General features: G+C 42.6%; 1 protein-coding gene across 1 annotated transcript in view; it reads right to left on the bottom strand.

The window, feature by feature from the left end:
* Window positions 1-589: 589 nt before the first annotated feature.
* LOC122755383 (cytochrome P450 4A11-like) overlaps window positions 590-14199 on the bottom strand; it is a 35198-nt gene continuing 21588 nt past the window's right edge. Inside the window, exons 8-12 of the mRNA XM_044003757.1 lie at window positions 12971-13161; window positions 9219-9352; window positions 6987-7051; window positions 6628-6710; window positions 590-758 (exon numbers count right to left, since the gene is read on the bottom strand). Of these exons, the coding sequence (XP_043859692.1) occupies window positions 590-758; window positions 6628-6710; window positions 6987-7051; window positions 9219-9352; window positions 12971-13161 (642 nt within the window). The remainder of the gene's footprint in view (window positions 759-6627; window positions 6711-6986; window positions 7052-9218; window positions 9353-12970; window positions 13162-14199) is intronic.

Below are 14199 nucleotides of genomic sequence, written 5' to 3' on the forward strand. Positions count from 1 at the left end.
CTTCCTCCCTACTCCCTTTACACACACACACACACACACACACACACACACGCTATTCTTAGTTCTGTCCTCTAAGGTCAAGAAGAAGAAATAGAATCCTTCTTCTCTGTGACAGCCCTTCGAATACTTGAAAATATCTTCTGCATTCCCCCTAGTAAATCTCTTCTTCAAACTAAACACATCCGTTTCATTCAACCCATCTCCACAGGGCATGGTCTCTGATACCCTCCCCATCCCTGTTGCCCTTCAATGAATGCTCAACATGTATCCCAAAGTTTAGCCTTTGAATGGAACCCAATCATCCAGGTGGCTTTTAACTTCTTCCTCCTTCCTTCCTTTTCCTTCCATCCTTTCTCTATTACTCTTCTCTCCCATCATTTCCTCACTACCCTTATTCTTTTTCCTCTTTACAATACAGGAGAAGGAATGACACCCCCCAGCAGTGTTCTAGATTCTGATCTGTGGGATCTTTATTATAGCCAAGAGTGAAAGTGGGAAGCAAGAGAAAGCCCTAGTTGGGCAGGTAGACAGTCAGTCAGATGACTGGTACAAAGGGAGGGCTCCTCACCCTCTTCTCTCTGGGGTAGTGTCAATGGAGTCTTTTCAGCCAGAGGTGGATCCCATTCTGGGACCTGAGAACCACCTCTGAAATGGGCAGGGGAGGCTTCATGGTATCTGGCTTCAGCTCAAAAAGTAGCAGAGTCAGAGCAAGAACCACCTTCATTTCATTCATGGCAAACTTCTGTCCGATGCAGTTCCTAGAGACAAAGAGAAGAGATGGAGAGAAAAGAGGTTCCCTTAACCCAAGACCTAGCAGAGATTCATCTGGTCTCAGTCACCCAATCTAGCTTTTAAGATTTCCCACAACATGGTCCCAGATACAATTCCAGACTGACTGCCAGGGCCCTTGGCTCTGGACAGGCATGTCCAAAACTAAGGGGGAAAGACCAACAAGTGTTATCAGTTATGCATCTGACATTAACCTTGTGTCCAAGGTTATCACCACCAAACATTTCTGTATTTTCTTTGTGCAAGACATCAGACAACTCTTGGTGTGACCCAACACCCCAAGATGTTCCCAGTAACACACACAACACGGCAAAACACAACACAGACAACTTAGGAAAGTCATCTAGGGGCACTCCACCTCCACAACCACATTACTTTATCACAGGAAAGTCTTAATTAGCGCTATATATTTTCTTCCTTCCAAGAAAGCAATAGCAGTAAAGTGGCCCAACATAACAAAACCAGCAAAGAACCTCAGCCTTCTCCCTATTTTCCTGAGCTGGTTTCAACATTAGAGAGAGACTTGAGGCTAGTGTCTTCAGGACTTTCAGCAGTAGATATTTTCTTCTTACCCCCACAGCTACACTAAACTGTTTCTTATGGTGGAAACACTGAACTCGCATCACTACAACTTCATATCTTTTATGGCCCCAGTAAACCAAATAACAATAATTGCTGACATTTAAATAGTCAGCCAATTGCTAAACATTTGTTAAGAATTTCCTCTGTGCCAGGTGCTATGCTAAATGATGGTGGTATAAGAAAAGGCAAAAAATAGTCCCTGTGCTCAAGGTGCTTGCATATTAATGGGGGAGAGAACACTGCAAAGTACACTACATTCTATTTACATGTTTTAAACTAAAATGTATCCATTGCACTAAAACTACTCCCCCCCTTATAACTCCTATGACTCCCTCTACCTGTTTGGGAGAGTCTGAGATTTGAATCATGGGGCTTGACTGGGAAATACTAGTTTTGATGACTGATCTCTCACCGTACCTGTTTAATTGTGGATTTCTAGTTTCTAATTCCACAAATAGAATTCTGAGGTAAGAGGAGAGAATAGTAATCAAAACTAGTGTTTCCTAGTCAAGACCCATGATTTAAGTCTTAGATTCTCCCAAGCAGGTAGAGGGGCCAGAAGAGTCAGGGGGTATAATCAAGGGTAGTTTTAGCGTAATGGAAACATTTTAGTTCAAGAGAAATTCAATATATCTCAGGATGAAGACAATCATTCAGTCCTAGATATGAGAATGAGTTTTTTTTAAAACCTGCTTTTTGTCTCCCCTTTATATGTTGTCTTCCCTTGATAGAACGTAAGTTCATCAAGGACAAGGACTGTTTCTTTTTTAGTTCAAATAAAAAGTATGCTCTTGAGGTTATGATCAAAGCTTCCATAAGACATTACTAGAGTTCACATTAAGGGTTGAGTTTCCATCTTTTTCTTATGTCTTTAGGCTTTTGTCCAAGTTCAGAATTTCATAGTTCTGAGCCAGATTGATCCCAACCACATCTCTAAGTATAAATCCAAGGAAAATCTGGATTACGGTGATGGCTTATTTGATCTTCACAGCAACCCCACAAGGGAAAAATATTTCAGTCATTATTTTCCCCATTTTACAAATTAATAAACTGAGGCCCAGTGGTTTAGTGACTTTTGCATGGTCACAGAGCACAATAAATATCAAAGGGAAATCTGAACCCAGATGTCTCCCAGTCCTCTGCTTGCACCATTATGCCATATTCCATCCATAACTAAATTAAACAAATTACCATCCTCTGCATACATGACTTCCTATGTTCATTCATATCTTCATTAATACCTTCTAGAATGTCCACCCTCAAGTCTCACCATATCCACGTGGAAATCCTACCTATCCTTCAAGGTATAGTCTCCTTTGGAAAGCCTTCTTTGGATAATTATTTTACATGTTATTATGTCATTCAATTTGGCCACATGCAAAGGGGAGAATGATACGAGAGAGTTGGGGCAGGATAGTGGACCCAACTTGAGTGATTCAGCCCCCCAGATTCCCTGGTTTGGCCCTAACCTTGGATTTGAATGGAGCTTGTGGGCAGAACCAGGAAGCAAGGCAACCTAGAGAAGTGAAAGGGAATTGCAAGCAAGAGACATGAGTGTAAAGCCATAAAGAGCCTACTGTATGGCTTGAGGGAGCACAAGTTTATGCCTGTAATAATTCTAGAATGGGAATGAATAGCACAATTCAAGCCCCAAAGATCCCCTGGATGAAACCTGAACTGCTAATGGAGGACAGGACAGGACAGCACCACTGACACTTCCTCCATCCCAGGGAATGATACTGGGGAAAACTCAGCCCTTTCCTTATCCCTTCCTTCTCTCATTCCACAGAAAGGTATGGATCTACCCCAGGTTATTTGACTCATTTTAGATTCTCTGTTTCTCTCTGAACTCAAGAAGTGTTAGACTCTCCAATGCTTACTTTCTCTCTCAAACTATTCTCAGTGGTAGTATGTCTTTATATCCCTAACATCTGGCACAGTGTTGATTGGTTGATAAATAAATACTTGTAGGATCTGAATCAGAATTTCCCTGGGACACTGCCTGCAATCCAAAGAATGGCCACCAGGGGGTAATAAGTGCTATCCAATTCCTACGGCAGAGGGAATTCAAAGAAATTGCTTTCATCTGTCCAGTTGGATCTTAACAGCTTGAGAGTGTGCCTCAAGACATCTCAAGGCACCTGCTACGTTCCAACTGGTGCTGGAAAAATTCAGACATGAATTATCCCCAAACCGCTGGTGTTTCTAGAGACCTCACTATCATTGGAAAGACCAGCCTATCACTCCATGGGTGACCTCTCCACCACCACCCAACCTCCGTTCTTCTCATGCTGGTTCATTTCTCATTCATGCTGTGTTCAAACACAGACCAGCCCATGACTTCCTGAAGTACTTCCCCTTGCTCCCACATGAGAACCTCCCTCACCCTAAGCCTACTTTTCAGCTCCCTTTTGTGTGTCCCCATTCCAATGTAAGCTCCTCAAGAACAAGGACTGTCTTTCTTTTTGCTTGTATTTGTATTCCCAGTGCTTAGTATGGTGTCTGGAACAGAGTAAGTGATTAATAAGTGTTCTGTCATCTTTCTAACTACCTTGTTGTTGTTGTTGTTGTTGTTTGTACTTTGTTCTTGAAGAGGACCAATGACTTCACAGGTGATGTCCTGACTTACAACTGAATTGGATTTAAGTGAAGCAGACTATGCAAAGTCATTAGCCTCACTCTCTCCTCCAGAGTCACTGGGGTCCAGTGTGAAGACAACTGGCAGTGGTCCCCATCTATCTATCTATCTAAGACACTGGAAAAATGTAACAGATTTATTAAAATGTTGTACTGTCTTACAAAAAAAAAAAAGCTGTTTGGAAGCTATCAGTTAACAAGTGCCCATTCTGTAGCCCCTCCATCAGGTATGTGGGTCACATAGTGTCATAACAAAGCATGAGCACTAACTCAGAGAAGATGAAAGAACTTCTGAATTTTCCATGTCCCCAGAGCCTCTGAGGTCCAAGAACTTTTCTAGGATTTGGCAGTTAGTGTTACAAAATGTGTTAAGATCTATGCTTCCATTGCTAGATGACTGGATGGTTACACTCATCCATACATGATCGAAGAGAATTTGAAGCAGAAAGGTCAAAGCATTTAAAAACCTGCAAAGTCATTTGGAGACCAATGTGTAGATAATGTGAACATTCTTTCAAAGACTTTGTCACCTGCCTCACACACACACATGAGTGTTAGCCTGTGCAAATCCAAACAAGCCTTTCATCTGGTGTGTGGACCTGGGAACAGTTCTATCCCAAAGGAGTGTCAGTTGCCAGGAATTAGTTGCTTTTGCTAAAAGAGAACTCACTGAGAAACAGGGCCCCACACATCAACTGATTCTTTGCTTAGAAGCAGGTTGTAACTAAAAAGTTCAAAGCCGTATGCCTGGAATTAACCTTCCAAGTATGAACTGACAGCAAACCTCTGATCTGAATGTTGACCACATCAAGTTATACGCTGCTTGCCACAGATGGCTTAGCCATTTGTGACTTCATCAGACACCACTAACCAAGGAAGACTAATGTGGATGTAATTGTTCTGTCACAGAGATCATGAATAAAAATGAGGGTGTGATACTGAAAGAAAAAAACAAGTTCTATGTGACACCCAGGCAAGTGGGCCACAAATGGAAGCGTGACTGAGAGATGGAGATTTCCACCAATGCATCATCAGTAAGCATGAACTTTATCTCACTGAATCAGCCTTCACTACCTGTGTTGTCTGTAGAAGACAAATAGTTGGTGAAAGGCTATTAGAAGTGATCCCAAAAACAAAAGTATGATGCCAAAGGCCTCAGGTTTCAATCCCAAGCAGGAGCCCTCCTGTTGAGGCAATAGCAGGCATTGGAGCTGCTCAGTGGAGCCCTCTACCTGAATGTGACTGATCACACATATGGCACCAGGAAGCTGTTGATGCTAGCTAATGCATATCATTCTATGGCTGTAAATGTACTACATGAAGACTTCAATGTATAGGTCAAGAAAGGCCCCTGGAGTTACTAAGAAACGAATTTTACTGGTCTAAGATGTCCCTAAGAAGTGAGAGACTTGGGGCACAGAGTATTCAAAAAAATGCACTGAAGACTTTAACCCCAAGCCAGGCTTTAGACCTGAGCTGTGGAAGGAGACAGAGAAAACATCCATCATATACATTAGTATCAACCAATCATTTCACTACGGATGAGCAGGCATATCCAACCAGGAATGAGAAGCACCTGTGCTTAAGAGAATCTAATGTGTTGTGGGAGAGGTCCTATTCAGGGTGTGGATTCCCCACCAGGATCCACTCTAACCATAGCAGACATTGATAACAAGCTACTCAAAGAAATGTTAGCCTCGGCAGGCAGCCTGAAGCCATACCCTGCTGAAGGCGTGGGGAACAATGAGACGAAGACAGAAATCTCAAGGGAGTTAATATAACCTTTCTAGTCCGCCACCAGGAATGATGGCACAGGACTTACTTACATCCCGGCCACTAATATTGGAGGGGAGGGGGAGAATACCAGTCTACTGCTTTGTGCTCTGAAGTCTCAGAGGATGGAGGGATACAAACATGCATGACCAGTCCATCTGGTGACTAAGAGGGGCTGAACAAAGCCTACCACCGATCCATGCCTCCTGCTTAGAAAAGCTCTGACAGAAATAAACTGGCATGAAGGGAACAAGTCTTTATTAAGCACCAACTGTGTGCATAGCACTGTGCTCAGTGTTTTTAAAATATTATCTCATTTGATCTTCCCAACAATCCTGTGAGGTAGATACTGATATTATACCTATGTAACAGTTGAAGAAACTGAGGTAGAAGTTAAGTGCCTTGGCCAGAATCACGTAAATATTAAGTGTCTGAAACCTGATTTGAACTCAGGTCTTTTTTTTGCAGGGCAATGAAGGTTAAGTGATTTTTGCCCAGGGTCACACGGCTAGTAAGTATCAAGTGCCTGAGGTCGGATTTGAACTCAGGTCCTCCTGAATCCAGGGCTAGTGTTTTATCTACTGCACTACGTAGCTGCCCCCTAAACTCGGGTCTTCTTGACCAGGTGCTATCCACTGTACCACCTCACAGCCTTTGCAGGATTTGGTGTAGCTTCCCTTGCTGGTTCCTTTTTCCTTCAGGGGATAGAAGATGACCTACACTCCCCTTCATCTTCTGTGTCTGTCTCTAAGGGTCATCCATTCACTATTTCATTCATTCATTGCTCACTTATTCATGCAACACCTATTTACTCAGAAGGAACTTATGCTGGTCACACTGACTTACCTGGATCCTGCTGAGAAGGGCAGGAAGGCGTGGGAATGCTGGAATGCCTGGTTCTTAGGGGAGAACCGGAGAGGATCAAACACCTGCCAAAGGAGCACCTGGGTCAGTGGAGTTGGGCTGGGGGCTGGTCACCACACATACACACACCCACTCATACACATACATATACCATGCCCATTTGTGCTGCCTTGAACCAGCCAACCCAGGACAGCAGTCAACAGAGACAGGATTGCGGGACTAGCAGTCCCAGAGGGGGCTCATCTCTCCAGCTTAAGAGGGTCTTCCTCCAATGCCTTAAAAAGTCCACACATCAGATGCCACCTCCCCTGAGTCCCATTCCCAGCACGGGGCCGACATACTTCTGGATCTGACCACACTTTGGGGTTGTGGTGAAGAGCATATATGTGCAGTGAAACTGAGTTTCCTAGAGAAAGAGGAAAAAAAAGATAAGTAAGGGAAACTGTGAGCTTTGGGAGAATGGCAGCAGGAGACAGGAACAGAAGGCAAAGGTTGCCAGTTCTTCCCTTCTCTATCCAGGGTTGCTCAGTTCCTCCTTAAGACTTATTGAAGGGGGCAGCTAAGTGCTGCAGTGGATAAAGCACCAGCCCTCGATTCAGGAGTACCTGAGCTCAAATCCAGCCTCAGACACTTGACACTAGCTGTGAGACCCTGGGCAAGTCACTTAACCCTCATTGCCCTGCCAAAAAAAAAAAAAAAAAAAAAGACTTATTGAAGGTCCAAGGCAATTGACCTAGCCCAGCACTTTTGTTGTTTAGTCATTTTCAACTACGTCCAACACTTTGTGACCCCATTTGGGGTTTTCTTAGCAAAGATCCTGGAGTGATTTGCCATTTCCTTCTCCAGTTTACCAACAAAGAACTAAAAGATATCTATTTGCAGTCCTGAGACTGACCAGACAGACCCAAAAAAAAGGGTGATGAACACCTCTGCCGCTGCTGCCACCTTGGCCACAAGATGAAGGACCCTCAGCTGCAGATTACATCTCTAGCAGATTGTTCCCGGATGGTTTATTACAGAGAATGCACTGGACGGGGTTCAATTAGTATTTGCATAATTATGCTTATCTCCCAAATACCCCACTGAATCTTGGGTGACAAGGGCTTCTAGAATTTCGTGGGACTCATGTTACAAACAAATGGACAAAGTTAAGTTATGTGGGAGTTAGGGAAAATGAAGGGAATAAATATTTATGTAGCACCTACTGTTTGCCAGCACTGCGCTAAATGCTTTTATTTGCTTATTTGCTCATTTTACAAATATTAACTCATTAGATCCTCACAATAACTGTTTGAGATAGGTTCTATTATTATCCTCCATTTTACCATTGAGGAAACTGAGGCAGAGGTTGTTATTTGCCCAGGTTCACACAGCTAGTAAATGTCTAGAGCCAAATTTGAACTCAGGTCTTCTCAATTCCAGGAGAGAGCTCTACCCACTGTTCCACCAGCTGCCTTAGCTCCCTCACTGGGGGCTCCCAGCATGACAGAGATAAATGATAATCATTGCTATTGGTGCAAGGCTTTGAGGTTTACAAATGTCTATGCATACTTTGTATTATTTGACATGTAACAACCCTGTGAAGTAAGTGCTACCGTATCATCTCCAACCCACAGTCAAAGAGAGGTGTGCACGTTAGTGGCTCTGGGGCTTTCAGAAGGACCCTTAAGGAATAGACACTGGTTGGGGGTGGGAGTGGGGGAGGTGAAGATCTAAGTCCCTCCCCCACTCTAAAAGGTCTTTCTTTTGAGGAAGAAGAAAGTGCTCAGGGTGGACAGGATGCCTATAATGGATGATAAAGCTAAGACAGAACAGTTCAAGTCTTTTTTCACTTCTGTTTTCTCTGAGATGAGAGATAAGCTCTGAATTAGAAAGGAAGAAACATAAAGGACTGAGGGAGACTGGGGGTACAGGGTAACTGTGGGACATGTTTGGGACATGGACAAGTCCCTTTGACAGTCCCCTTCCCCTCCCTAGGTCTTGGTTTCCCCACCTTAAAAATGGGGAGATTCAACGAGATAGTTTTTATAGTCACTTCAGCTTTCAGTCATTTTGACTTGGCATTTACTTGAATACCACATTCCCTTTTTTCTCTACTTTGGTTCAAAAGAGAGGGAGCAGATGCTGTTGGCTAACCTTAGTGAGTTAGTAAAGAAGGGTAGGAGTTGGGGCCCAGTACAGTACATGGACCTCTCTGGGAATTCACTTTGAGCTTGAGATCCCCTTTGAAGTGAAGGGTAAACGGGTCAGAACATTACTGCCCCAAGTGTGACAGCTGTAAGGATAAAACAAAGGAGATGACCTCTCTCTTCCCAGGAGCAGGAAGGAGCTTGCCTACCTGGCAGGATTTTAAAAGAAAATCCGGCAAAAGATACATTCTATTCTCATTTGAAACTGGAGTGCAGCCTGGACCTCACGGTTGAGGAGAGAACCAGATAATTTTATAATCTTTGATCTCAAACAATCTCTTTTCAGAAGTGGGAGGGAACTCCGAGGTCATCACCTCTGACCTCTCACTCTTCAAGCAGGTGCCCACAAATATGTAGCATTAGTGAAAGGAGGAGACTTGGTACCTGCAGTTAAGCAGCGTCCATCTGGAAAGGTGATGGTCTCTTTGAGATTCCTAGAAATAGATGGCACAGGAGGATAGAGACGGAGGGCTTCTTTGATGCACATGGTGGTGTAGGGAAGCTGGCCCAGGTGATCCCTGAAGTCAAATAGGAGGTAAAGAAGGTGATAGGCCTTTCTATGCCAGGTACAGTGCTAAGTGCTTTACAAATATTATCTCATTCAATCCTCACAATGGCCCTGTGAGGTAGGTACTGTGAGGTATTATCTCCATTTTACTGTTGAGGAAACTAAGGCTAACAAAAGTTAGGTGACTTGCCCAGGGTCACACATAGTAAATGTCTGAAGATGGATTTGAACTCAGGTCTTCCTGACTCCAGGCCTACTGCTCTGCTGACTTCACCATCTAGCTACCTAGGATCATTGAAAGTCTGAGGAGTAGAGTCTATCACGGAATGGGGATTTGAGCCAGAGTGGTTTAAAGAAAAACAGGTTGACTTGTCATGACCAAAGAACATATATCCTAGGAGCCAACATGTTCTCAGTGAGTGCATCAGTGCATACCAAGGCTGGTCCTCAGAGAGTAGCCTACATCACAGAGCTTGCCATCCAGTGATCCAGAGCTTGGCCTTCAGTGCATTTGTCTTAAACTTCAGATGGCCAATGAGCCAGACCCATAATCAAATAGCATACATTGACTGGATTGTGTTTGGGAAATTGTCCAGAGATTTTACTGAAGCCCAAGGCATTTCCCAACAACAAAAGCAATCAAAGCCATCTTCTAAACTCTTTCTGGGGCTTTCTGCTCCATGGCTTCTCACAGTTTTTAATCCCAACATTTCCAGTAACCAGAAATTTTTCCTCAAACCTACCAAGGTCATGGGTTCACTCAAGTTAAACTTGAACCTAAACTGAAACAGTGACAAAATTTTACTTGAATGTTTCCTAACTGGGGGCTCTAAACCTTTAAAAAAACCTACCTTTAAAAAAAAAACCTCCATAAATATGGCAGCAGAAGGGATCACATGGACCTGAAAGGTAATTGTATTACCTTTAGGCTAAAAAACAATAATAATCGGGCAGCTAGGTGGCACAGTAGATAAAGCAGTGGCCCTGGATTCAGGAGTACCTGAGTTCAAATCCAGCCTCAGACACTTGACACTTACTAGCTGTGTGACCCTGGGCAATTCACTTAACCCTCATTGCCCCACCACAAAAAAAAAACAACAATAATAATCTAATTCTTGTATCAATTGTTGTGATTAAACATCCAGAGACTAGGAAAAGTAGGGAATAGAAGGTGGTAAAAAGGTGGTAAGGACCATTGGCCAACTGCACCCTTCACAATGACTAACCCACCATATCCAACAGCATTGCCATGGTCAACAACAACAATCACAACAAAAGAACAGTGAAAACTTATATCCTCCATCCACATATTTCAGTCAATTATGTGACTGTAAATGTGTTAGTTATTTTAAAATATTGTGTGTGGAAGCTTAACTTTTTCCTTCTTGTGCCTTAATCAAGGATGTCCCTGATATATAGAAAGAGATAGAGATAGAGATAGAGATAGAGATAGATCGAGATAGAAATAGAGATAGAGATAGAGATAGAGATAGAGATAGAGATAGAGATAGAGATAGAGATAGAGATAGAGATAGAGATAGAGATAGAGATAGAGATAGAGATAGAGATAGAGATAGAGATAGAGATAGAGATAGAGATAGAGATAGGTAGATTATTGTCATCAATATTTTGTAGAAATGGTAAGGAAGCAATTGGATTGTGAATTATTAATAGTTATTTAGTGGCCTTTTTTCCCTCCTAATATTGTCTGTGATTTTTTTCCATGCCTTAATTTCCTTGTTCGGGTATATTAATTTCTTGATACTCTCAAAATTGTGTTACATCTGGCATGGATGGATGGATGGATGGATGGATGGATGGATGGATGGATGGATGGATGGATGGATGGACAGATGCTAGTCTGGCTGCTCTTCCCATCTAGTTTTTCTTTGGTGCCATTTCCAATTTCATTATCAATAGTCAATAACTTTTTTTTTGTCTTTTTAGGTCTGACTATTGTGGAGATTGATGTAGATCAGTTATACTTCCTTAGGAAGCAGTGATATTCTCTTTCGATGTTCTTCTATCCATTTCCCATTTGGGGCATCAACAGATTGTTTAAGTAGGTCAAACTAGAATTATCTAAATTGTTTTCCATCTCTTCTCATTTTTGTTCTCTTGTTCTAATTTGGTATTGATTTTTATCTTTGCTCTAACACATTGATAGTCTGACTATATGCAAACAGCAAATACAGAAATTAATCCCATATCAGGGACCAGTTTCCTCATTGTATTATTATATTACAATTTGATCAAATTTTGTATAGATTATATAATAGTATATGTATTATAATATCACTTTCATTTTTAGAAATATTATTTGTATAAATTATATTATCCAATTATGTAAGTTTTTTATTAAGCACTTAGGAAGTATTAGTTGCTATCCTAAGCACTGGAAATGAAAAAAAAAAAGGCAAAGTCTAATCCCTGCTCTCCAGAAGCTCAAACTCTAATGGGAGAAATAACATGCACATAATTATATACAGTTAGGACATACACAATGTGAATGTAGGAGTGGTCGAGAGGAAAGGGCACCAGGAAAGACCTTCTGCTGAGGACAGTATTTGAGAAGCATCTTGAAGAAAACCAGAAGGGAAAGGTTAGAAGAGAGAAATAAAGAAATAAAGAGGAGAAACCTAAGCCAAAACTTCAAACAATCTTGGCCCCTGCCCAGCTCCCATTCAAGCTATATCAGGGAAAGAGGGGCTACATGAGAGAAAATGTAGAAAGAAGTGATACTTAAGGAGTAAAAATAGTGGAGGTCCTAGAAGAACTCATGGAGAGTCTTTGGCATGAGGGTGCAGGGGAGGGGAAAGGAGCATAGATTCTGATGGAGATCTTTTCATTTTTCCTGAAACAGATGTCCTTGACCCAACTATCCCAGTCTCTACATCTCCCAATACCAATGAACACCATGTCTCCCTTAAAATTGATGATATGATTTATGATTGTTTATTAGACACTGAAGTTTCTAATTCATTTTTATAAGAAAACCAGGTTCTGACTATACTTCTATTGGATCTTTTAATGCTGTTGGGATCTCAGGGATGCCTCAAAGCATCCCCAGATTGTCTCCCCATATGATAATTGAAATATCAGGGATTTTTCTATTTGATCATAAAGGTAATAGTGGTGGGGAGTGGGGGTGGGGTGATAACATGATCATGTCCATGCTTCAGGAAGATCACTTCAGTAGCTGAGTGAAGGATAAGACTTGAGACAGTGGGATCAATCAGAAAGCCATTGCAGTAGCCCAAGACAGAGATGACAAGGGTCTGAACCAGGGCAGGCGGTAGCTGTGTGAGAAGAAAAACCATATTCCTACCTCTTCTTTTATTACTTACACCGTAAGCTCCTTGAGGTCAGGGACTGTTTTCATTTTTGCCTTTGTATCCATAGCACTTAGAGAAATGCCTGACATGTAGGAAGTGGGGAATAAATGTATGTCCACTGACTGATTCATCCCAAAGGAGCAACAAGGAAATACATCTAGGAGCAGGCAGCATTCCAATCACGTCAAAAGACAGCTGCACTCAACATACCAGGTTCCTGTCCTGCCCCACGACAGTCACAAAAGTCGGACCACAAGAAAGAATCTCTTTTCTTTTCTTTCCTGAGTACTTACCAGGTGATGGAGCGCCCATCCCCCAGGACTTCCCTGATCTCCTCCCGACATCGCTGCTGATGTTCAGGATGTGTGGCCAATATATACAGGAGCCAGGAAATGCCACTGGCAGTGGTGTCATGGCCCTCAAACATGAACGTGTCCACCTCAGCCCTCAGCTCCTCATTTGACAAGCTGGCCCCGCTCTCTGTCTGGGTGAAGAAAAAGCCTTTCTGGTCAGTCAAGGTTAGGGACTTCAGGGTGACCTCCCGCCAAATTGAATTAAATGGGTGCAGCCAGCCTATGAACAGTGATGGAAGTCTAACATGAAGAGCAAGAGATGCCAATGTCCCATTCCTTCTTCCCTGGTAAAACTCCATCTAGAGCATTATGTTCAGTTATGGGCATCACAAGCTACCTAGAGAGTCCCAAGAAGAGCAAGCAAGGTAGTAAGGAGGACCTGATACTACACCATATCAGGGCTGCTTCAAAGAGCTGGGAATGTTCACCTTGGAGAAGACTAGGGGTGTAGGATATGGTTGCTATCTTCCAGTATTTGAAAGATTATCCTATATTAGGACGTAAGTTTCTCTGTTTAACCTCAGAGGCCAGAACAAGGACCGAAGGGTAGGGGTCACAAAGGAACATTTTTACTTGAGCGAAGGGTAAATATCCTAACAGTGAGAGCTGTCCAACAATGGAGTGAGCTGGCTCCCCATCAAGAGGTCTTAAAGGGGCAGCTAGGTGGCGCAGTGGATAAAGTACCAGCCCTGGATTCAGGAGGACCTGAGTTCAAATCCGGCCTCAGACACTTGACACTTACTAGCTGTGTGACCCTGGGCAAGTCACTTAACCCTCACTGCCCTAGGGGGAAAAAACAGGTCTTAGATTAAAGACCCAAATCACGTGTCAGGTAGACTGGAGACTAAGGGTCTTTAATCTTTCCTTGTGTCTCAGATCACTTTGTAATCTGGCAAAGCCTATGGACTCCTTCTCAGGATGCACAAAATAAAATTCAGAGGATTCTAAAGGGAACCAAACAGGAGTGAAAACAAAGATGTAATTTTTCCCAAAACAAGTTAAGACCCTGGGTTAAGAAGTCTTGCTATAGAGGGAGTTTGTGCATCAGGAGTAAAGGTAGGGTAGATGCTCTCTCGTGTCCTTTCCATCTCTGAGATGCTACAAAAACTAGATATAGATGTTTATAATGAAGTTAATAGGGCATGGACAAGTTCTGCCCCCAAGCCCTC

This window comes from Dromiciops gliroides, chromosome 4 (genome assembly GCF_019393635.1).
Source record: "Dromiciops gliroides isolate mDroGli1 chromosome 4, mDroGli1.pri, whole genome shotgun sequence".
Lineage (NCBI taxonomy): Eukaryota > Metazoa > Chordata > Mammalia > Microbiotheria > Microbiotheriidae > Dromiciops > Dromiciops gliroides.